General features: G+C 36.7%; 1 protein-coding gene across 7 annotated transcripts; it reads left to right on the forward strand.

Annotated features, from left to right (window-relative positions):
* The first annotated feature begins 1,646 nt into the window (after positions 1 to 1,646).
* Positions 1,647 to 23,704, forward strand: mtm1 (myotubularin 1). 7 transcript variants are annotated; one of them, XM_048184025.1, is made up of 16 exons: positions 1,647 to 1,774; positions 4,949 to 5,037; positions 9,137 to 9,209; positions 10,501 to 10,595; positions 13,055 to 13,165; positions 13,496 to 13,597; positions 13,800 to 13,883; positions 14,080 to 14,229; positions 14,991 to 15,176; positions 15,298 to 15,339; positions 15,634 to 15,819; positions 15,898 to 16,101; positions 17,776 to 17,868; positions 18,506 to 18,619; positions 21,901 to 22,077; positions 22,776 to 23,704. In XM_048184025.1, exons 2-16 carry the CDS (start codon positions 4,975 to 4,977, stop codon positions 22,956 to 22,958), a joined length of 1,863 nt encoding a protein of 620 aa, XP_048039982.1. In that variant the 5' UTR covers positions 1,647 to 1,774; positions 4,949 to 4,974; the 3' UTR covers positions 22,959 to 23,704. The 7 variants fall into 7 exon arrangements, with proteins under 7 accessions (XP_048039982.1, XP_048039983.1, XP_048039985.1 ...); XM_048184026.1 differs by having other exon boundaries at positions 1,654 to 1,774; positions 4,952 to 5,037; XM_048184024.1 differs by lacking the exon at positions 1,647 to 1,774 and adding an exon at positions 1,826 to 2,079 and having other exon boundaries at positions 13,803 to 13,883.
* Positions 23,705 to 25,332: the final 1,628 nt, after the last annotated feature.

Genomic DNA, 25,332 nt, shown 5'->3' on the forward strand with positions numbered 1-25,332 from the left:
TTTCCAGTCCCAGAACAATTAATTCCCACAAAATGCTGTGTGGACAGGCTCTAATGAAGTACAGTTAACTGCCATCTGTAAGAACGGATGGAATGATTGATGACTATGACACTGCAGGATCAGACTGCATGCAATCAGCTATAGACCATGTGCAAGTCTCTTTAGTTTGCATTTTTAAGATAGATACTGCCAGTTCCAGTGCTGTCAATGAATACAGAGAGCTTAATATGCAAGAAAACCACTGCATTAATTATGTGCCAAATATTAATGACTGGTAAGTAATAGTAAATACGTTTTGTGAAAGCAGTAAGTGTTGTGGGTGATCTGACATTATTCAGGGAAAAAATCAATAGGTCTGCACATTTCTGCGCTGTTTTTAAGATAAACTGGTGATTGCAGCAATGCTTGACAGAAGTGGGCAACAAGTTTGAACACATGTAAAAGGTGTTTGTTCATCAGGCAACAATAGCAACAGATGCAGGCCTACTGTTTGTCCAAATTAAGTTATCCTATTTCTGGCCCTATAGCTGAACTGACTTGAGCTGAATATTTTAGAGCTGCTTTACAGCAGAATTTGAATTTGTCTCATTTTTCATATTTGATGAAGTTTGCATATATATACAAACACGTACGTATGTGTGCATCTATGCCTTCACAGCTATGAAGCTATAGATAGATAGATAGATAAAGTTTGCATATATATATATACACACACGTATGTATGTGTGTATACTATATGTATGCCTTCACAGCTATGAAGCTATGAAGCTATGGATAGATAGATAGATAGATAGATAGATAGATAGATAGATAGATAGATAGATAGATAGATAGATAGATAGATAGATAGATAGATAGATAGATAGATAGATGAAGTTTGCATGTATATACACACATGTACGTATGTGTGTATACTGTATGTATGCCTTCACAGCTATGAAGCTATGGATAGATAGATAGATAGATAGATAGATAGATAGATAGATAGATAGATAGATAGATAGATAGATAGATAGATAGATAGATAGATAGATAGATAGATAGATAGATAGATAGATAGATAGATAGATAGATAGATAGATAGATAGATAGATAGATAGATAGATAGATAGATAGATAGATAGATAGATAGATAGATAGATAGATAGATAGATAGATAGATAGATAGATAGATAGATCTGTGAACTTTTCCCTCAATTTTACCCAAAAACAGGCATTGAAAACTCTAATAACATGAAATGTTGTTGTTTTTTTTTAAATAATTTTAAATTAAAAATAAGTTTAAATTATATTAATTACTATAATTTTGTTTTGCTTTGCTCCTGGACTTATGTTATGTACAGACTAGTGATTATCAGGCAAATTCAAATAATTAAAAAAAAAAAAGTTCAAACCAATATAAATACAGACTAAGGAATATTTAATATTATTAACATTTAGAGCAAAAACGTAATATTTCATAAATACATTTTGTGTAATTAAATAATCAGCTATAGAATGATGTTTGCATTGGTGTTTCTTTAATGTCTAAAATCAATATTTAAATATTTAAAAATCGTCATGGGACATGTTTGACGGCATGTTTTCAGAATGCCTCTCTTATTTTACCGCCCTTATCAAAAATACAACTCCCTAAATTCCTTGCAGTAGGCTGTATGATTTGACAAGTAGCCAATGAGCGCCGTGACCGCTGTCACGTGACTCGGGCTGAGCGCTTCCTGCGGCGGTGCAAAACAGACTGGCGATCCGAGGAACGGAGAATTGCAGTTTCTGGGTAAGTAAACACATTTGCAAACCCAAGATTGCTCGGGTTGCACGTTATGACTTTTCGGCGCGGGTCTGGTCTGTATTTAGGGCTGCTTGGGGCGGACTCCGGGGTAAATGTAGCACTTGAGAGCGGTCGTAGAGATAGGCCCGAGCTATTTCCTGGTCACAGTCCTGTGTTGGAATACATTCACACTGGAAGTGCTCATTCGGAAGCGCTAGAAGTTATAAAAGTGGACTTTTTAGACACCAGCGAACCTTGTTTCGATGTGTATGTCCTTATCTTTCATTGTTTGACGCTATGAATGGAAGTGGGTATGTATACATATGGGCCATATTAATACTGATCATAATTTTCCATCACATCATCACACAAGTTAGTGAAAGTGTGTAGCTTCTTGTGTCATGAATGATCCAGGCATGAAACGCCTCAGGCTGAGAGTTTATGTTAGTAGTACATGAGACCGCGTAGGGCAGATTGTTTTCATTATCTCTTATCTCCAAGTTAAAATGTATAGGTTACTTACCTTTTGTGTACGACTTTAAGGCTATGGCATTTTGTGTTATTGTGTGTGCTGAGTATTGAAGTGCAGGTAGAGTTATAACACCAGGAATGAAGGCTGTAAATGTGCCCCGTCATGTCAGAGCCACAATATCTCTGTCATCGTTATAAATAACTCTCTCTCTCTCCCCTCAGACTGGGCTGTAATCATTTACATCTCTATCTCTGACCACTAACCTCATGTGTCATGCCATCAGGTGTCTGTTTGAACTTCTGAGCTTTATATTTCCCCCCACTAATGACTCTGAGATCTGGACTTGTTGTGTTTTCTATATCACAGTTCATTAAAAATATGTATAAATTTAGCCCAAATAGCGACTTCAGGCTCTGAGGGCCGGATGTGGTCGGCAGACATTGTTGAAGGGTGTTTGGTGTCAATATTAAAAAGTATGTGGCATGATTGTGTTGTTGGGTTGCTTTTATAAAACAAAAAAGTTTTTTTTGTTTAATATATATATTAATATAACTTACATTTCAGATAAAAAAAAAAAGAGGACAATTTAAAGAATTTATATCCAAAGAATAATGGTTCAAAATATTATCTGTCCCTCAGAGCATCACTTGACAGGATATTCCTTCTGCGGTGTAACCATGGTGAATTAATCGCTAAATTTAATGCTGTTGATTGACAGTGTGTTTCATGTTTTCTCTCGTTTCCACTTTCTGCAAAAAATATATATAGATGACTGTAGAAATGGCAACTGTGCTTCTTGAGAGCATCAACTTCACTTTCCAACCATATTCCCATTCTCTCTCCCTTTTCTTTGCTGCCTGTCATACTGCTTTATTATTTTAAGTCACAAAGTCTATACAAAGCTCAACAATACAGATGGAGTCAGTTGACACTACTGTCTTACTTTTTTTGATTGTAAATCCACTCTAATTCGGTACGAATCCAAATGTTCCCATGGTTGCGATATAACTTTAAATATCTAACCTATTATTTCTTTTGTAAAGAAAGCTTTGTGCTTCATTCGTGTTGTAATATTCATGTAAAACAGCATTCACATACAAAAAAAAAACATTGTTTTGAACAATGGTGTTGTGAATTAAGCGAATTTAATTGTTACCATGGTAAAGTTGGCTTACACACACTACTGTTCAAAAGTTTAGGGTCGGTAGATTTGTTTTTGAAAGAAAAACAACTCTTTTATTCTTTTAGCTTAAATTATTCTTAGCTTAAATTGACAGTAAATATTTATAATGTTACAAAAGATTTCTATTTCAAATAAATGTTGTTCTTTTGAACTTTAATATTCATCAAAGAATTGTATTATGTTTTCCACAAAAATATTAAGCGCACAACTGTTTTCAACATTGATAATAATAAGAAATGTTTTTTGACCATCAAATCAGCATATTAGACTGATTTCTGAAGGATCATGTGACACTGAAGACTGGACTAATGATGCTGAAAATTCAGCTTTGCCATCACAGGAATGAATTACATTTTTAAATATATTAAAATAGAGAACAGTTATTTTACATTGTAATATTATTTCACAATATTACTGTTTCTACTGTATTTCTGCTCAAATAAATACAGTCTTGGTGAGCATAAGAGACTTCTTTAAAAAAACATTTAAAAAATATTACCAACACAAACCTAGTAAAGATATAAAAATTGTGAGAATTAAGCACTGTATACCATTGTTGTCCAGCAGAAACATGTTTATGAATTTGTTGATATGGAGTTTCATTAGAGTTGTGTAATTTCCAGTTATAATTAAAAAACCTAATATAAAAAAATAATAATGGGTCAATGACATGACATGCATATTTTCTTTTAAAATAAATGATAAATTCATCACATATCACTTTATTTTATAAAACTTATTTAGTGTGAATTCATTTTTAGTACATTTAAATAATACATAGTATTTTATGTTTTGTTATCCTAGACCCCCAAAATGTCAGGTGGTGCAAACTATTTAAAATGGTGTCTTAATAATAAAAAATTAAAAGCTAAATACTATGGCAAAATTTTAGGTTTGAAACCTTTTAAATAAACACATTTTATAAATATCAGTCATTTTAAAGCTGTTGAGATAATTGAAAAACTTTTGTCCAATAATTTGTATATTCTCAAAATGTCAGGGTGGCATAATTGCAGACATGGCTCGTTTATTATGAATTGACAAGGTAATAACAGTAAACATGACATTGCATAATTCAGAGGACCACAACTGATCCTTGTGGCAGAGGTAAAAACTGCTAATTTCAAGTATGGGTAGGTTGGTACACTTTCCATGTCAGGTGGTACAACTACAGTATATGCATACAACTATTTGGTTGTACCACCTGACAAAAAAAAAAGTCAAAAAATGAATTTAAACACTTTGAAATGTTATTTAACAACTGAAACGTGTTTAAACACATTGTTCATGACTCAAAAATATGCATTACATCAGTGTTGAAAAGATTTTTTATAAAACACCTTTTTTTAAGCCTTATTTGTCAGTGAACCTAATATAAAATATACTTATATACAATATATTTATATACATCTGAACTTTGAAAAGAGTCAAATATTTTTTGTGATGAGTGTAGAGTAAATGTAGACAGTCCTTAGCCCTTATTGTTGAGCTGAAAGAAAAATGACATGTCTCTTGTGTCGTTCAGTAGCGGTGGAAGAAGCAAACCCAGTGATGGCCTCGGCTCCTATAGCACCTTACAACTCCAGTCCTCTGGGGAACAGCTCCAGCCAAAACGTGAGTGAAACCTGTGTGAAGATGTGCTATAATTGTGCTGTCCTCATGTCTTTTGACTATAACAGATTGTTTCTCATTTTTTTCCCCTTTGCTTTACAAACTACATTATCCTGTAAGTGTGCAATGCTGTTGTAGGAGGGTTAGACATCTGCATGAATAAATAATACACTTCACTGGTATCAATAGAGCTGCCCTTTGCTCTGCTTTCCTATAGTATTAAGCCACCATATAGATGCTATAGAGAGAGATAGACGCTGCCTTATTCTTTTTATTTACATCACTCATTTTACATTTGAGGTCTTATACATATAAACATGTACACATATAATATACAAATATAAAATATACATATAGAACTAAATTAAATACATTTTGAAATATAAAAAAATATTTTGTAACATACATGTGTTTATTCTAGCACTTCTATCAGTGAAACAACACACTACAGCCTGTAAAACATTGAAATAAATACCAGTCAATAATTGTAACCTAAACAATATAAGTTAAATACAATAATACATCAAAAAATATATATTTCCACACAAATATCAATGCGTCATCATGTATAGCCAACCGCTCTTCGCTTTTTTACACACACTGCTCCGGGTGTGTGTCCATGGTTTGCTGTGTGTGTGTGTGTGTGTGTCTGTGTGATTACTACTCACTGCTTCTAAAATGTGTGCACCAACTTAGATGGGTTAAATGCAGAGGACAAATTCCAGTTATGTTTTACTTGGCCTTCACGTTATGTCACATTAAGAGGGACGTGGGACACGAGCTGGACAGAGACCATCTCTTGTCTAGTATGCTGTCTTCATGTGCTATTGGAATTATCATAGTTATTATTATTATTATAGTATTTACCTCTGCTAAGCTTGGGGATAATTTTGATACCCAAGTTTCCGATTTGGGCGTGCCATAATCTTTAAACACAGCTGAGGGGAGAGTGATTGCTGCTGTGACTGGTGTTCTTTATTAGTTTATTAGTTTACAGCTATATCGCCTTGTCTTGTCGTTAAAGTAGTGCATATTTACATACATGAATAGTCATTTGAAGCATATTGTATGTTTTATACACTGCAAAAATTCAAAATAGCCTGTACTTGACCGAAATCCCACAGTTTTTAGCTAGTTGACTAGATAGATTGCACAGTGAATGTTTATATCGTCAATGAATGAACATTTTAGCTTTAATAAGATTTTCCCAATACATAGGCAAGAATAAACCTGGTGTCCCTCTGTGATTCCTGTTATTTTCGACAACAAAGCACTTGAATGCAACAAGCTTGAAACTTCAGAAGTGGGAAATAGGAGTGAAGATTTGGGAAACGAAACAAGAGATTCCATGTCCAGTGGAATAACTCCTGGAATGTTGTTAAATTTGTGGAAAATCAGGTGACCAGGTCGCAAACCACAAATACAAAGCCTTAAAATACTAAATCCATAAAATTTATGGGCTCATGCACCTCACTCATTGGGCACGGATCCAGATGTTTCTATTGTTGGAATGTAACATTTAATTGCTAACCTGTAGGGGTGTGACGAGACGGGTAGCTCACGAGACGAGACTCGAGATTGAGTTCACGAGAACGAGACAAGATTTTTACACACTATTTTTAAGAAATCCTCAATGGCGAAATACATGATTAGAAAAAATATTCTGCAGGTGTATTTAAAATGTTTTAACTAATCATCTTGTAATGAATGTCATTTCAGTTCTACTTTGTGTATGAATTATCATAAAAGACAACAATACTCAAGCACTGTAAAAGGTTTTGCCACTAACTCAACTGACTGACTTCTCTTCTGTATGATTTCAGTCTCTTCAGACCTTGCTGTACATGATTTATGAGCTTCTACAACTTTTGACCTCCTAACTGAACTCCTTTCCACAAACTGATCATAGAAATAAAAACAGTATTAAAAAAAAATGGTAACACTTTACAATAAGGTCTCATTTATTAACATTAATGTATTAACCAACATCAACTAACAATGAGCAATATATTTGCTACAGTATTTATTATTCTGTTTATGTTAGTTAATATAAATAGTCATTGATTGTTACAGTTCACAATGCATTAACTAATGTTAACAAATGAAACCTTACTGTTTGTGCTTAATAAGATTAAGAGAAAACTGTTACTCATTTTTATGGTAACACTTTACAATAAATGCAACCATAATCGCACTCTCTCAATATTCAAAGACAAATAAGACCAAATTTTTCTTTGATACAGAGCTAAGAGATGGTTACAACTACACTGCCCAGCCTAAAATAGCTTTCAAATTGGGAGATATTTGCATTCATCAGCGAGCCGCTTTCAAAATGCGAGGTATTGAAATCATGTTTGAATGCGCGCTTGCGTTTACTTTCACTTTCTCGATCACGCTTATACTCTGTAAATATGGAGCGGCGGCGACCATTATCCAACTGAATTAAATGTTTTTTATTTAAATACAAAGCAAATCGACAGTGGAGGCGTAATATATATATATATATATATATATATATATATATATATATATATATATATATATATCTTTCCTAATCATCCTAACCACTCTGTCATGGCAACATCACGAGACTTTTCGCCTCGACGAGAAATCTTGTCACATTTTAGTCTCACACCCCTACTAACCTGTTATTTCTTTTGTAAACAAAGCTTTGTGCTTCATTTGTGTCATAATATTCAAGTAAAACAGCATTCATGTACAAAAAAATGTGTTTTGGCTTGTCACTGCTGTGGGGCGGTTGTTGACCAGCACAGCTCAAATGTATGTAAAAACCAAAGTGTAATTCAAATGGGAACTTGTATTAGTGGTTTAAACAAAATATATTGTTTATATAGGGGAGAGCGCCCCTCCCTACATGAACACATACATATGCAGTGTCTGGCTTGGCACATGTAACCTCTCTGGGCAGAGGGGATTCCAGGCAGACAGGGAGTTGGCACGTCGCTGGGGCTTGAGCCAGGAGACTGCTGCTCCATACATATGTTAGTGGAGCTGTAACACCTGGCAGGTGATAGGCAGCAGAACCTGAGTCTCCGTTTTTTCAGGGTCCCTGAGGACAGCTAGAGAGATTTTGTACAAAGGACCATCCATCTGTCTCTGTGATTGCCTCTGTTTGTCTTTCTATCTTTCTATCTTTCTATCTTTCTATCTTTCTTTCTTTCTTTCTTTCTTTCTTTCTTTCTTTCTTTCTTTCTTTCTTTCTTTCTTTCTTTCTTTCTTTCTTTCTTTCTTTCTTTCTTTCTTTCTTTCTTTCTTTCTTTCCTTCCTTCCTTCCTTAATATTCAGAAATTACTATAACTAAGCCATTTGGGCTTGATTTCCCAGAAGACTGTGAACAACTGCAGACGAATGTTGCAGAAAATACACACTGTACCTTTAAAATGTCTTTTAACAGTGTTTCTTTTAATCCTCTTACTAGTTGGCTGTTTTATCTCTCTCCCTTCCTCGTCTGTCCTCTCTGTTTACCCAGCTACCTCTTATTTGTGTGAAGCAGGTTAGTTTCCCAGCTAGGATCACTGTGTGTGTGTGTGTGTGTGTTTTGGCTGCTCCATTTGTCATCTCGAGAACACGGGCTAGACCATTACCCAGAAGCCCTTGCTTCAATCTGCCCACAGGGTTGCGACGTGCAAAACACTGAACAGCAGCAAAAGGCCGACAGAATAAACGACTACACGCAGCGAATGGCACTCTTAGCTCGCATTCCAGTTCACTAACCTTCAACTGGCAGCAGGAAAATAGCCCAGGGAAAGACAATCTGGATCCCTGATCTCGCACACACATAGAGCATCAGACTGGTGTTCACAGACAGAGGGTGAAAGAGGACAGTGTCCTCTTACTCTTTATTTTCCTCTCTTCACTACTTCCTCTTCCATTACTTCCTGTCACTTTCAGAATTTTTTTCTCAGTAGCTATTTATTCCTCTTGTCAGATGCCGCTGAGTACTGTTCGGTCTTCTCAGACCTGTAGTGTATTATTATTGTGAGTAGTGTAGAAGCAGTTGTGATCATCCTTATATGAGAGCATTTGTGTATGTGTGAGGGATGCACTCGTGTCAACCCAATGTTCCTGCATGTGTTGACAGGCGTCCAGAGAGAGCCTGAAGATGGAGCCGCTGGCAGATGTTGCCGTGCTGCCGGGAGAAGAGCGAGTGATTGGTGAGTGAGAGTGTGTGTGTGTGTGTGTGTTTGTGGGCTCTTATTGAATAAGAATGAATCTGATATCTCCATAAGCCTTTTGGTCATCTTTGTGTATCTTAAAATGCATTAATATTGGCACTTGTGTAATAGTAACTTGCCAGTCCTAATACTCTCAATTCAGTGTGGCTGTTAAAGTAGTATTTTTTTTTTTATATAGTAAAGTTATTACATTACATGCAAATGCAAATTTGTCTCTCATTGTAAAGCCTAAAGTATACTTCAGTTTTGATGTGAACGCTTATTGTATGCGTATATCCGAAGGCATTGCCTTTCGATGTATACTCCGTTTAGTATCATCTTTTCATCCAGTGTCTGCACTATTTCTCCTAAAGTTATGTTCATTAAAAAACGTCTTTGAACCTGTTTAAGCTGGAGTTGCGAGTATCTCCTCACACAAGCACTTATCAATGTTGGCGTCTGTGTTATTGACGTCTCAAAAAAATTTTTGTTCTGTCTCTTCCGTTTTTATTTTGACTGTAAAACCATAGCTCAGGGCAGTTTTGCCACCTTGTGTAGAAACTAATTAATGGAAAAAAAAAATTCATGACGCATGTGTGAGCCGAGTGTACAGACTGAGTATATGCAGTTAGAAACCTATTATGCTGATGATGAAATTCGTCATATTCACTGTACGCATATACTAGTGTACGTGTAAAAACTGAAGTATGCTTTGGCCTTAACTCACTTTAGAGCTTAATAAAGCACCCAAGAGCCGTAGCCAAGTCACCTCACCAAAGTCCATGTGGCTTGATGATCGTTGTTCAAATGCTCTAATTGGTGAAAAATCCCCCCCCCCCCCCCCCCCCCCCCCAAAAAAAAGTCATGGGGACACCGTTTTTCATTTGGGCGCCATCCAGTGCTTCACACTCCAGACCAGTAGGTGGCGGAAATGTTCACCTACTGCTTCTGCTGTTTTATGGTGGTTGGCAAACCAACATTTTGGCAAGAATGCAGCATCACACAGTTGTATTTACTAGCAATAGATAATTGGATTAAAGTACTAGGCTGGTCATGTGATCTCAAAATGGCAGCCCCCATGAGGACCACTCTTTTATTTATACAACTTTACCTTAACCACTGATATTACTGTCTGCATCTCATGTGAGTTTACAACGTTTTGATAAAATATATTTGTCGAAAGTACTATTAATTTCTTACGTACTTAAATTTAATGGTTTCACTTTAAGTAAGATTGTATGCAATTAAAATGTTGAGCTTTTTGTTTGTCCCACTCTATTTTACTCTTCAGATAAAGACATCATCTATATCTGCCCCTTTAATGCTGCAGTCAAAGGAAAGGTGTCCATCACCAACTACAGACTCTACTTCAAGAACACTGACTCAGTAAGAGAAACTTAAATTTTTCAAAATGCAACACATTAGTTCTCTTAAGTGTTCAGGCACAGTTATTCTGAGGCCATGCCAGGTGCTCTTCTGTTTAAAACCAGCTCATTCATTTCCTTCTGTCTTTCAGTTTTTCCTCCTCATTTTGTCCTTTAAAGGCTGGTTTCCATTCTTTATTTTGAATTAAATTTTAGTGTCCACCTTTAGTTATAGCACACATCTATTAGTCTGTGTTACCAGAGAAAAGAGTGGGATATGAGAGGACTGGAAGGAGGGATTGCGTATCACATCATATCAGAGAAAGGCTTTCATCATGTTTCTGGCTCTGACCTTGTTTTGCACATGGCAGCGGGCACCTGCAGCCCTGTTTTGTGGATGTTTTGACCGTTGCTAGGGGTCCGATGCCATGATCTGTCAGCTTGGAAAAGTGAGGGCAAGGAAAAAGTTGGTGGTACACAAAAAGTTTGAAATTTCATATAGTGCTTAACCAATATAGTTTTTTTTGATGGCTGATGCCATTATCTTATCAGCAGGGTGGCCGATATAAAACAGATTTCAAATAAAGACAAGGTAGCACAAATTTTTCATACAGCACACAGTAAAAATGACGTGAATATGACATATTGAGCAACTAGATATAGCGCAGCATAGTTTGAAATCAAAGGTTTAAAGTTTGTCTCCAGTGAAGCTGAACTCTCCTCTCAGCATTCAATTCACACGGACTGACCGCCACATACAGAGTAACACGTTCATGCAGGTTACAAATGCGCACTTCACAAGATCTCACAGCTGGATTCAACTAAGTCTGCAAGGTTTGTGAAATTACATGTTTATTAGATATTCAAAGATTTGATTGTCTGTCAATAATAACAAAAAAGCAAACACTATGATACCATACCTAATGTGTGCTCAGGCGCTGCCGTTCTCAGCGCCATCAAAATAAAAATCCTGCTTCCAACACATCAGCCAAACAGAAAATCTTATCGGCCGATATATCGGTCAACCACTAATTTCATACAAGTGTTGATATAAGAATGCACACTTAAAGGTGCTAAAGAGGATGTTTTGTTTTATACATTTTTGCAGTATTACTTGAAACTGTCTTTACTAACTGATAAAAGACTATTTATTAGGTGCACTGAAAGCAATAATATTAATATACATCATCTGTGCACGAGGTAGGGCCTTAAAAACATCAGCCAATCGTTTACGCGATCACCACGTAAACATGACACAGCGAATGCCGTTGGTAAACACTCGTGTTTAAATATTTGTGCACGAGTTTTGGGAGGCGTTCCTTTGACGTGAGCTGTGAAGGAGGGGGGCTGTTCTTACGCATGCGCTCATTTCAAAAACTCAGTAACAGTCTTTGGATTCTCAGTCGACGAAAAAATCCTCTCTATCACCTTTAAGACTGATGGCACAGTGTCACACATAGTCCTTTCCACCAGAATAGCTCATGTTCTGGATCCAGAGCCTGATCTCGGCCATGCGAACTAGAACCTGTCGCAAACTGGCCGCGTATTTCCACAGACTGTCCTCTTTCAGGAATGAGCGGTAGCGTAACGCTGCTGCGTGTTGTTTACCTGACTATAAACAGTCTAAAATCAAACAGTGCCCGTCCCGGTGTTTGTACAGCCAGTGCGACACTTGTGTCTTAGTCAGCACGGGACTATCATATGTCCTTTTTGGCGATATTGAAACCGAAACGTTCTCTGGCACACTGGCTCATAGACAGCAGCAGCATTTCTCTGTCTCCAGCTCCCTGACTCAGTTCAAGACCCGCAAGTTCTGGCCCGGAACCCCCTTTTTCTGCAGTGGAAATGCGCGGAAAGAGCACCTTCAGTTGATACTGTAATGATATCATATTGACAAAACAGATTTGGCAAGTGCTCCAGTGCGTATTTGTGTTTGCACTCTGGAGGACGTCATATGTTTGTATTTACAATATGCTTTTGCACGCTTACGAATCCTCTCATTAACAAAGAAAGTGCAGACATGAAGTAAGTTATATATAATCCATTGAATAAAAGTTTCGTTGTTCATGCTGCTAAAAAAATTGAGACATTGATAACCATAGCATGGGACAAAAATATGACATCAAAATAGATACACATTAAGCAATGTAAATGAAGACTAATAGATTAATATTTGATATTTTTTCTTTCAAAATATTTTTGAAATTCTATTCTAGTTATTTGTAAAAGTTATCACTTGTAAATAATCTTAAATGTCTCAGTGTTGCTTGCTCTTCTTGTTATGGTGGAGTCGTTGCCTACACATTACATCTGCACTTTACTAGAGCACCCTAACTAATTTCAGAAGCACCCTTAGTGATTTGAGTCTGGGACTGGGCTTGGTGTGTTTGCAATGGAAAGCGTTATTTATAAGTGTTTATAGTGCATACATATGCGTAAGATTGTTGATATTTTGACCTCCCTGTCACTTCCTGTCTTAAGGAGACACCAGTTACCCTGAACGTGCCCTTAGGTGTCATAAGCCGCGTAGAGAAGATGGGCGGAGCCACCAGTCGAGGAGAGAACTCCTATGGGTTAGAAATCACCTGCAAGGTATTGCTCACACAAGGCCTAAAAAATTCATAACAGCTAATGTTAAAGGGAGTATTTAAAATGTTTTAGGTTTATTACCACTTTTATACACTACTGCTTAAAAGTTTGGGGTCAGTTAAATATAGTTTAAAGTAAATGCTGTTCTTTTGAACCTTGTATTTATCAAAGAATACCTGAGGAAAAAAAAAGAAAAAGAAAGCATCACGGTTTCCACAAAAATATTACAATGAATATGAAATGTGATCGGGTTGCCTTGAGCAGAACTAGCATCCCCTTTTTGGAAGTATGACATTTGATGTTCTCAAATTATTTTGCGTGTGTGTTTATCAGGACATGAGGAACCTGCGATTTGCTCTGAAGCAAGAAGGCCACAGTCGAAGAGACATCTTTGAGATTCTTTTCAAATATGCTTTCCCACTGTCTCATGGAATGGTCAGTGTTTAACTTAATTCTCAAATGCTACTTTTCACACTCATTCAAAATGATTTGAAACAACATTAATCTTTGCATTTTATACAGTGCTTTTAAGTGTTGTCAACGTTTCAGCATTTCACAACCGGCTTTCATCAGTAGCCGAACATATGAAATAGTGGTTTAACTGACTCTTTCGCTTTTGTTTCTTTGACTCTCACAGCAGCTCTTTGCCTTTCTGAGTCAGGAAAAGTATGAGGAGAATGGCTGGAACGTGTATGAGCCAATGGAAGAGTACAGGAGGCAGGTGAGGACCAGATGCCAGGACTTGTGCTGGTCTAGAAAGGGTCATGCTGCCCTTGTTCATTCTGCTCACACTCCCCATTTACTTACAATTGATATAATATAATATAGTTATATACTATAATATGTTAATGTAATTGCATAGTTCAAAATCTACTTTTATTAAAGATTGTGTTGTTGTTTTTTGTTCTGTTTGTCAGGGTCTACCCAATAGTGAGTGGAGGGTCACTTTCATCAATAAGAACTACGAGCTGTGTGACACTTATCCCACAATTCTTGTTGTTCCATACAAGGCCACAGAGGAAGATCTTAGAAGAGTCTCTACCTTCCGCTCCCGCTGCCGCATTCCGGTGAGCTCTTTTACAGATGAGCAGTGTGAAAGGTCAGAATAATGGTGTGATTTTTGTTGGAAGGTCAAATTCAAGCTTCTGTTGCATAAGGAAAAGGCTGTGTAATGGAAAAATGTGGAGAATCCCATTTTCAGATTTTTGCGCATAAGAAAGCAATGCTTTTCAGATTTATGTAATAATACATTTACCTTCATGTATGTACTACGATATATGGTTGGATATTTATATACGTCTGTATGATGATAGTCATAGATAGATGCACCAATATTACAATTCTGGCTGATACAATAAGCTAATAATTTTATCCTCTTGACTAATTTTTTTCATGTTATGGCTGATAACCAATTATTGGCCAATATTAAAATTCTATGCTATTTTGTCTAAATAAAAAAAATATAATAATAAAACACTAAAAAACTACAATCAGTCATTTTAAATGCTACAAGTGAATTTACACATTACAACATGTTTTACATGACACCAAAGATAAACAAAATGTAAAAATCTGGAAATTAGCATACAAAATTAAATATTAAATATGGACAATATATATATCCAATATTGACAGATACCACTAAGTAAAATGTTTAATTTTGGCAAATAACCAATATGGTACAGAGACATTTTGTGCATCCCTAGATGTTTTTAAAACTTTCTTTCTTTTTTCTTATCTTCGACCTTTTTAGAAATTCTTACAATTTTTTTATTATGTTCAGTGATGACGACATCTGTGATTATGTTGGGTTTCCTTCCACTTTCAGGTGTTGTCGTGGTTCCATAAAGAGAACCATGCTGTGATCATGCGGTGTAGCCAGCCTTTGGTCGGCATGAGCGGCAAGCGCAACAAAGACGATGAACGTTATTTGGACCTCATCCGTGAGGCCAATGGCACTATCAAACTCACCATCTATGACGCCAGGCCTAACGTCAACGCTGTGGCAAACAAGGTTAGATCCCAGAAGGTTACTAATAAATGGGGGTTATTAGCAGACCTAAGATATTCAAATATGATTTTTTTTTTTTTTTTTTTTTAAACTCATATCTAACGTATGGCCTTATCCACTGAAGGTATGGGCTGGTTACTGTTTTCCAGTCAGACTTGGACTCTTGGTTTGTATTAAATAGACAAAACGGTGTCCTTGCATGAGTATGTTTTTAGTGTTTGTGTGTTGCCAAACTAATTAAAATCAAAAAGTGGATCCACAGTGGACCACCATAGAGGTGCTAGAAAGCTTTGCCACGCTGAACACTGCTGACAGAGCATTTTGAAATGGCATTATTGATCCAATAATTTCTCTCACACAATGTGTTTAGGTACATGAAATGTGAATGCAAGCGTGCAGAATTCCTTGTTTACGTGATCACGTATCATAACCGTTACACCTCTCAACCTTTACCCTCCAGGCCACGGGTGGGGGTTACGAGGGCGACGATGCATATCAGAACGCTGAGTTGGTCTTTCTAGACATCCATAATATCCATGTCATGAGAGAGTCACTGAAGAAGCTAAAGGACATTGTCTACCCCAATGTGGAGGAGTCACACTGGCTCTCCAGCCTGGAGTCCACCCACTGGCTAGAGCATATTAAGGTTTGTTTTTTCATGCATACCAATGTATTTTATAAAACTTAACATCATCTAATGTAGCTACCTACCTTCCTGTTCTAGTTGGTGTTATCAGGGGCCATCCAAGTGGCTGATAAGGTGTCTTCTGGGAGCTCTGTGGTGGTGCACTGCAGTGATGGCTGGGACCGCACAGCTCAGCTCACCTCTTTGGCCATGCTGATGCTGGACTCTTACTACAGGACTCTCAGGGGCTTCCAGGTGCTGCTGGAGAAGGAATGGATCAGCTTCGGACACAAGTTCGCCTCAGTGAGTCTCAACTGAGTTTACAATAGGGCTGCACGATGTATCACATGATACGAAAAATAACATTGAAACCACGCTTAAATGTGATTCTTAGTGCGATTATGAAATCGCAAAGGCTGCAATTGTTTTTGGGGGTTTTTATGCGCGGCTTGTCATTGAAGTATGGCTCCAAATGCTAATCCATCTGAAAGCACTGCGAGTTTGAGTCACTTGTAATGTACATTTGAAAAATCAACATGCATCATACATCTTTCCAGACATGAGTAGCATTTATTAACTTGTCCAAATTCTTGTCCAACAAAAGATGACATTTAATAATGTTTTTACTCCAAATTCACTTAAAAACGACAGTTTGGCATCCTTCTGTGAGATGATGTGGCTTCTTACACAGAATAAGGCAGTCATGTGTTTATTATTCTGTGTGTTTATTAGTCTATTAGATGTTAATCAATCAAAGCATTTCAATCTTCTGTTTATTCAGATGCAGTGATATTATGAATCCATAGGGATTTCCTGGAATGACACGTGTTATCTACTTCTGTGGCAGGGCATATTTGCATGTTCTGCGCGAGAGGCTTTCAGGTGGAGAAGCATTTACTTCTGATCACAGAGCCATAGCTGCACATAAAATAATCGCAGCCTTTGCCAAATCGAGTGCAATAAAATTTGCGATAAATCGCGATATATCGTGCAGCCCTATTTACAAAGTCTTGCATCTGCAAAACCACATAAATTAGTGATGGAGTTTGAGTTCTATCAGCCATGTTAAAGGAATAGTTCACCCAAAAATGAAAATGCTGTCATTATTTACTCGCCTTCATGTCATTCCAAACCCGTAAGACTTTCGTTCATCTTCGGTACACAATTTAAGATCTTTTTGATGAAATCTGAGAGCTTTCTGTCCCTCCATAGACTGCCTTCATAACTGGAACTTTGACGCTTCAAAAAGTTCATAAAGAGATCATAAAACTAATCCATATGAATTGAGTGGTTTAGTCCAAATTTTCTGAAGAGGCTCAGTCGCTTTTTATGAGGAACATATTTAATTTAGGCTTTTATTCACATATAAACATTGTTCAGCGAACATAAACAGAAGCTCAGCCGAATCTGCTTGACGCGTAAGAACAAACCTTTTCAGGAAGCTCAAACGTGCTGCAAAAACACATGAAAATGAACCTCATTGCTTCTTGCATGTGTCAAGCAAACTTGCTTGAGCTTCTGTTTACCACAACTGATGTGTGAGTTGATGAATGTGAATATAAGCCTAAATTCAAACTGTTTATCATATAAAGCGATCGAATCTCTTCAGATAATTTGGATTAAACCACTCAATTCATATGGATTAGTTTCATGATTTCTTTTTGAACTTTTTGAAGTGTCAAAGTTTCAGATGCAAAGGCAGTCTATGGAGGGAAAGAAAGCTCTCAGATTTCATCAAAAATATCTTAATTTATGTTCTGAAGATGAACGAAAGTCTTACAGGTTTGGAACGACATGAGGGTGAGTAATTCATGACTAGTAATTCATAATTCAATGATTATTTTTGGGTCAACTAACCCTTTAAAAGATGTTTGCTCTAAATTAATAGAACATACAACATTTTACACAAAACAAAATCAGTCAGTTGGTACTTAAATCATACTTTGTGTGTGTGTGTGTGTGTGTGTGTGTGTGTAGAGAATCGGCCATGGAGACAAAAACCATGCAGATCAGGACAGATCACCTATCTTTCTACAATTCATTGACTGCGTGTGGCAAATGACTAAACAGGTATGGATCTAATTGTCTAACCATGTGAACTGTCATGCTGCTGCAAACCTGTATAACCATCTTTATCTTTTCTGGGGAACACAAAAGGAGGTATTTTTCATAATGTCTGAGCTGCTGTTTTCCATCTAATCAACTCGCAGCCTCTTATACTTGGAGTTAAAATTATGTGCCTATTAAAATGACTGGATTTTACCCCCACAAAAATATGTAGAACAATGGTAAATGTGACCGTACCTTGACACATGAGACAGTAATAGTCAGCGTCATTGACATCAAACCTGGTGCAATCCATTTTTATGTGGCATAGTTTAATATATACAACCTTGAATGAGATTTAATAAAAAAATTACTTAAATTTCACACAAAGCTATTATATGTCATCAGCAGTAGTATTAAGTACTTTTATGGTACTTTTTGCCATTTTTGGAGTTCCACAGTCTACTTTCATTCATGGAAAACAGCATCTTAAGTGATAGCTATTTCATTCTAAATATCTCTTTTTGTGTACAGCAACAGAAACCAAACAATACAGATTTGGAATGCATTTTCTTTGTGTTTTGCAATTCGGAGTTTACAGCTATTTAGAATTTAATGCGAGTAAATCTTTTTATCTTTTATCCCTCTCTCACATCTGCAGTTCCCAACAGCGTTTGAGTTTAATGAACGTCTCCTGGTAGTAATCTTGGATCACCTGTACAGCTGCCGCTTTGGCACTTTCCTCTACAACTGTGAGAGTGCCCGTGAAAGCAATGTAAGAAATGACAAACGCACATCACAAACAACTGATATTAGTAAACCACATTGATACACAAGCCCTGAACTTCCCTCTTGATAATGTTATCTTAAATACTAACATGACTATAATGTGTATCTGTTATAGACCTGCACGATTAATCGTTAAAGATCGCAATCTTGATTTAAACACCCACGCAATCTCATACCTAAATGAGAACAATTTTCCTGTCTATTAAACCTTGAACAAAATCATACCGGAACATTAAAATCTGTGTTGATGCTGCCGCTGACCCAGAGAAAGCTTTTATCCTGAAACAGATTCACAAATAGTATTTTCAACCACACTCTATCATTATTTCTGTTACAAATATTATCACAGAAGAACTGGGATAAAAGTTTATAGTTCAGATAAAAATGCTGATGTCAAAGGAAGCAATCAAAATAGAGCAAATCACCTTTTTAAAGTAACTTGGTGCTTCAAATAATTCGATACAATTCGATTGTATCATTCGACAAGTGACTGTTAAAAACTATATTTGTCACTGAATACTTCAAGAGATTCTTTCAGATTCATCCAGTATTGAAATAAGTGAAGTATTCATGAGTCATTGAATCATTAATACAAACCTGAGTTTTTGAAATATTTCAGATTAATTAAACATTTTTAAATAGACTTCAGCAATTAACATTTTGTCATAACCTCTAGTAAATCATGTTATTTTGTTTAGCTGTCTGTTCATAATCGTGGGAGAATTGTGATCTGTTGAAACAAAAAAAAAAACTGTGATTCTCAATTCATTCAGAATTGTGCAGCTCTAAACTGTCATAGACAAAAAATAAATAAATACATTTTTACATGCCATATGTAGTGCCAATGAGTGATGTACCAGACAATGGTATATTAATATTTGCAAAATACTGTTTAATTGGCCTTGAAGATACAGTGATGTAAGACCACTTGTGAAAATGTTTCCATTTTGCTTTTTTATATATGAAAAGTGAGTAAAAAAGTTAAGAAATTAATACATTTGACTATTTAATTTCATGATTAAAACAAAAAATCTGATTTAAATTAGATTTTGAACCTCAGTTTTTAGATTTTCAATGTTGAACCTCACTCTGTATTGATCTATAACTGATACGTGCATTGTGGAAATATAGCCTAGATCTATTAAATTGTGCTCCACTGTACCTTTCTTTAACTTTATCACACCTTTGTCTTTGAATCTCTAAAATCCCATTTTCTTCACCTCCTATTGAAGGCCACTTGTCATCTGTGGGATATATTGGCATTTGCTTTCTTTCTCTCACATGCACACATTGCCTTTTATTTCTCTCTGCGCTCATTGTGTGAAGTAGAGCATGAGTAAAAGGGATGCTTCACTGACTCTCAGTCAGAGTAGAACGCACTTTGGGGAGATGAAACATTCATTCTGGTGGCCCTCTAGAGCCGTCCACCGCAACAACAATGTTAGGGAGTACAGTCCCACTTTACATCTACTGCTAACCAAAGAATTCAATACCTTACCATCTGTATTATTACTAACATATTCAATTGCTTAACAGCTGATTCATTGTTACCAGTATATTAAATAACCTGTACTTTGTGTGTGTGTGTTAAATGTATATGTGTATATACAAACCCGATTCCAAAAAAGTTGGGACGCTGTACAAATTGTGAATAAAAAAGGAATGCAATAATTTACAAATCTCATAAACTTATATTTTAGTCACAATAGAATATTTATAACATATCAAATGTTGAAAGTGAGACATTTTGAAATGTCATGCCAAATATTGGCTCATTTTGGATTTCATGAGAGCTACACATTTCAAAAAAGTTGGGACAGGTAGCAATAAGAGGCCGGAAAAGTTAAATGTACATATAAGGAACAGCTGGAGGACCAATTTGCAACTTATTAGGTCAATTGGCAACATGATTGGGTATAAAAAGAGCCTCTCAGAGTGGCGGTGTCTCTCAGAAGTCAAGATGGGCAGAGGATCACCAATTCCCCCAATGCTGCGGTGAAAACTAGTGGAGCAATATCAGAAAGGAGTTTTTCAGTGAAAAATTGCAAAGAGTTTGATGTTATCATCATCTACAGTGCATAATATCATCCAAAGATTCAGAGAATCTGGAACAATCTCTGTGCGTAAGGGTCAAGGCCGGAAAACCATACTGGATGCCCGTGATCTTCGGGTCCTTTGACGGCACTGCATCACATACAGGAATGCTACTGTAATGGAAATCACTCAGGAAAACATTGTCGGTGAACACAATCCACCGTACCATTCGCCGTTGCCGGCTAAAACTCTATAGGTCAAAAAAGAAGCCATATCAAAACATGATCCAGAAGCGCAGGCGTTTTCTCTGGGCCAGGGCTCATTTAAAATGGACTGTGGCAAAGTGGAAAACTGTTCTGTGTTCAGACGAATCAAAATCTGTAGTTCTTTTTGGAAAACTGAGACGCTGTGTCATCCGGACTAAAGAGGACAAGGACAACCCAAGTTGTTATCAGCACTCAGTTCAGAAGCCTGCATCTCGGATGGTATGGGGTTGCATGAGTGCATGTGGCATGGGCAGCTTACACATCTGGAAAGGCACCATCAATGCTGAAAGGTATATCCAAGTTCTAGAACAACATATGCTCCCATCCAGACGTCGTCTCTTTCAGGGAAGACCTTGCATTTTCCAACATGACAATGCCAGACCACATACTGCATCAATTACAACATCATGGCTGCGTAGAAGAAGGATCTGGGTACCGAAATGGCCAGCCTGCAGTCCAGATCTTTCACCCATAGAAAACATTTGGCGCATCATAAAGAGGAAGATGCGACAAAGAAGACCTAAGACAGTTGAGCAACTAGAAGCCTGTATTAGACAAGAATGGGACAACATTCCTATTCCTAAACTTGAGCAACTTGTCTCCTCAGTCCCCAGACGTTTGCAGACTGTTATAAAAAGAAGAGGGGATGCCACACAGTGGTAAACTTGGCCTTGTCCCAACTTTTTTGAGATGTGTTGATGCCATGAAATTTAAAATCAACTTATTTTTCCCTTAAAACGATACATTTTCTCAGTTTAAACATTTGATATGTCATCTATGTTGTATTCTGAACAAAATATTGAAATTTGAAACTTCCACATCATTGCATTCTGTTTTTATTCACAACTGTTTTGGAATCAGGTTTGTATTATAAATAGAGAAAAATACTTAAGATTCACTTTAAATAATAGTGTTTATTCAAAATACCAACTTTCTGATTTTTCTTTTGTCTGTATTGTTTCACTAGAATGTTCGGATGAAGACGGTGTCTCTGTGGTCTTTGATCAACAGTGACACATCCTTGTATATAAACCCCTTCTACACACCAGAGTCAAGTCGTGTGCTTTACCCTGTAGCCAGCATGCGCCACCTAGAGCTATGGGTGACTTATTACATCCGGTGGAACCCTCGCATACAACACCAGGTATCGACATACATTTCACAATCATGTTGTAGTTTCTTTAGCATTTGTATGGTAGTAAGCATTATTTAAGCTGACTTATTTGGGGTATGTATTTATACAAACCGATCTTGGAAGGGGGAAAAAAGTGTGTGCATCTTTTCTATAGTGAGTGTTTTTGCCTCTGGGTGGAATTGAGCATTTGTGCGTGTGTGTGTGTGTGTGTGTGTGCGCACCCGATTCAGCGGTGCAGAAAATCCTCTCTCCAGTTTAATTACGTCCTGACTGGCACTGTCCTTATCACCACACAAACACACACACATATGGATTCTGTCACAGTGGTTTTGCAGGAGCCACTCCAGCATTGGCATAAATAAGCATTTTGCCACATTAGTCATAACAATGATTAATGCTGTTTACCAGTATACAAATTAAATGCTAGAAAAATAATAGACCAGTGAAAACATACAAATGTAATGTGCACAGACCAAAGTGCCATTTTTGAATATTAAACTGCATATTTTATCATAATTATCCAGCAAATCATAGATTAATACTGAGAACTAGTATTCCAGCATCTTATTAGCATCAAAAATGTTTTGTGATGCAGATGTGATTGGTTTTTCCTTATTTGAAGTTGTGTTTCTGCTGCCCTCTGGTGGATTTTCGACACAGATGTCAGTTCACATGTATGAATGTTTGTGTATATTTGTGCCTATCAGCAACAGAGTCCAGTGGAGCAGCGCTACAAGGAGCTACTGGCGTTGAGGGATCAGTACCTGAAGAAACTGGAGGAGCTACAGCTCTCAGACTCCGCCCCATCCTCTACTCACTTGACAAACAGCTCCACCCCCAATGCTGCCACGGCCAATCAGCACATCACACACTTACAGACACCGTTTTGATCACACTCGCAAACTGTTACAGACATTGGACATTTGTATATAGCAATAGTGATAATTACGGTAACACGATTAGTAGTGATGTCGACGATAACGAGTAACAAACCAATTATGCAATAAACCACAGTACGGCCTTCATTGCGCAAAAAAAAAAAAAAAAGTTAAGCGAAAAGAGAAGCCTTAAAGTGACAGTGCTGTTTTTTCGTGCCGCACACCATGGACGAAAGGGAGTCAAATAGTGCGTGTGTGTATGCCAGAAAACACTGTTTGGAATGGTCAAGCGATTGAAAAGCGATCGAGTCGGACGGACGCATGTGATTTATGTGTTGCGTTATGTGTGTTATTAGTGTCTAGATCTGAGTGGAGAACATTTTTGAATGTTGAGCACTGGTAAGATTCTGTTTAAAAGGTATTCAAAGAGAGCTGGTCTAGTTTACGGAGTTGTAAACTTTAGTCTACATTATGTCCAGTCAATGTGGTATCAAGCAGGGTCTTTAACCTTTGGTAGAGCAATCATTTCATTAGTCAGTATGCTCGGTTTAACCGCTTAACTCAAATGGCTGATCTCATAAGGTAAAGGAAGCAAATATGTTGTCTAAATGTCGTACTTTTTTCTCCTAGAATGTCATTCGCTGCTCAGGTGAGTGTACTGAATGGAAGGAAAATGTTCTGAAGTGATTAACATTAGTTTGTTGAACAGAACCAGGGTTTTTTAAGTGAGCGACACAGATACCGTTTTGGTGCCTTTACTCATATTTGAGGTTTTCAGGTGTATATTTTATAGAGAAACATTGTTTTTTTTTTTCTTTATGGCAGCATCAGTGCAGAATGATTTCCATTCACTGTGTGTTTGAGCGACAGGTTGTTTCCTCTCCTGCTTAGGTCTGGGAGTTGAACAATTTTAAGCCCTACATGTTAGTGGCTTTGGGTTATTTGGCCCCTAGTTGCCACGGAAAGCAAATATTTTGTATAAAAGCAAATATTCTGATGGAGCTGACAGTATTGCTCCCAACAAGACGTAGCATAGTCTGCAAAGTCTTTTGGGTAGGATAGAATGGCTGGGATATAAAGCTGTGTGTTTGTGCTGTCCCAAATTCAGTCTTTTCTTGAGGAAGAGAGCGGTGACTGACACAGGGGGATAGAGGAGAGTCATTGATAATGCTGCCTCGGAAAAGTGAACTTCTAAAGACTTTGACCTCAATGAGGATATGAAGTTTAATCCATAGCGTGCGAAGAAGACAAAAGTTCAATAAACAAACAAACCATTTGCGGTTGGTTGTTTTTAGGGGGGGAGATAAGACAGAAATCTATTTTTTATTTTGTACAAGTTCCAGAACTATGTAATTACCTCAAACAAAAACCTATTTTACTGTTGAAAGTTCTATTGTTGTAAAATATAATTATTTTATTCAGTGTAAAATTTGACAGTTTTATAAAAAGGAAAGTAATTAGAAAAAATGTTTTGGTTGGTTTTGGTAATTGGTAATTGTAGGTAATTTGTTGAACATCCTCATATATATATATATATTATATTTCTTTTCTTTTTTTAATGGGCATTTAGTTTTGCTTTAACATTTTAAAGACCTGGAAATGGTCTGATTCCGTAGTAGGGAATTCTTTTGCTCTCAATCCCATTGCTCAGTGCATGAGATTGAAGGAAAGCTGCACTCTGATTTTTTTTTTTTTTTTTTTTTTTTTTTTTTTTTTTTTGTCCTGACATTATCTTAAGTTAGATATAATAGTTTAAAGGGATCTATTTGTGTTTTGTATTCCCACATGTATCCTTTATTTGTTGGCCAGCTATTGTTCTGTACATAATGCTGATTAAATTAATTTAAAGAGTTCACATGTAAAAGACTGTATGCTCATTATTGTACCCAGGCATTGTGATTGTATGACATAGCGGGCTGTTCAAAGATTGCTTACAGTGCTATTACATAGTACTTGTGTCGTATAAACCACCCCTTGCTATTAATTTTTTTTCCTTGTGTGACTCTGATAACATTTAAAAAGGTTGTTGTTATAGCATGCAATGAAAATGCATACTATAATCACCAAATTAATCATCAAATCTGCCATGGTAATGATATGAACACAGCATAGTTAAAAAGATGTCTTTATAAGAACAAGCCTGAGCTAAAAGGTAAAATGATGTTTACTGGGTTATATTAATGATGTACATGCCACACATCATCTGTTAGTGTTCTTTTTTTATTTAAAATCAAAGGAATGTATAAGAAGTGAGTCGTCTGTTTTTAACCGACGATGATGCAATACTATACTAGCTGCATGTAACACACGGATCTTCAGTCACTTAGATAATTGTTTCAAACTCAAATATTTATCCTTTGATAAGCCTTACATTGATTAATAGTTA

The sequence above is a fragment of the Megalobrama amblycephala genome, linkage group LG3 (assembly GCF_018812025.1).
Source record: "Megalobrama amblycephala isolate DHTTF-2021 linkage group LG3, ASM1881202v1, whole genome shotgun sequence".
Lineage (NCBI taxonomy): Eukaryota > Metazoa > Chordata > Actinopteri > Cypriniformes > Xenocyprididae > Megalobrama > Megalobrama amblycephala.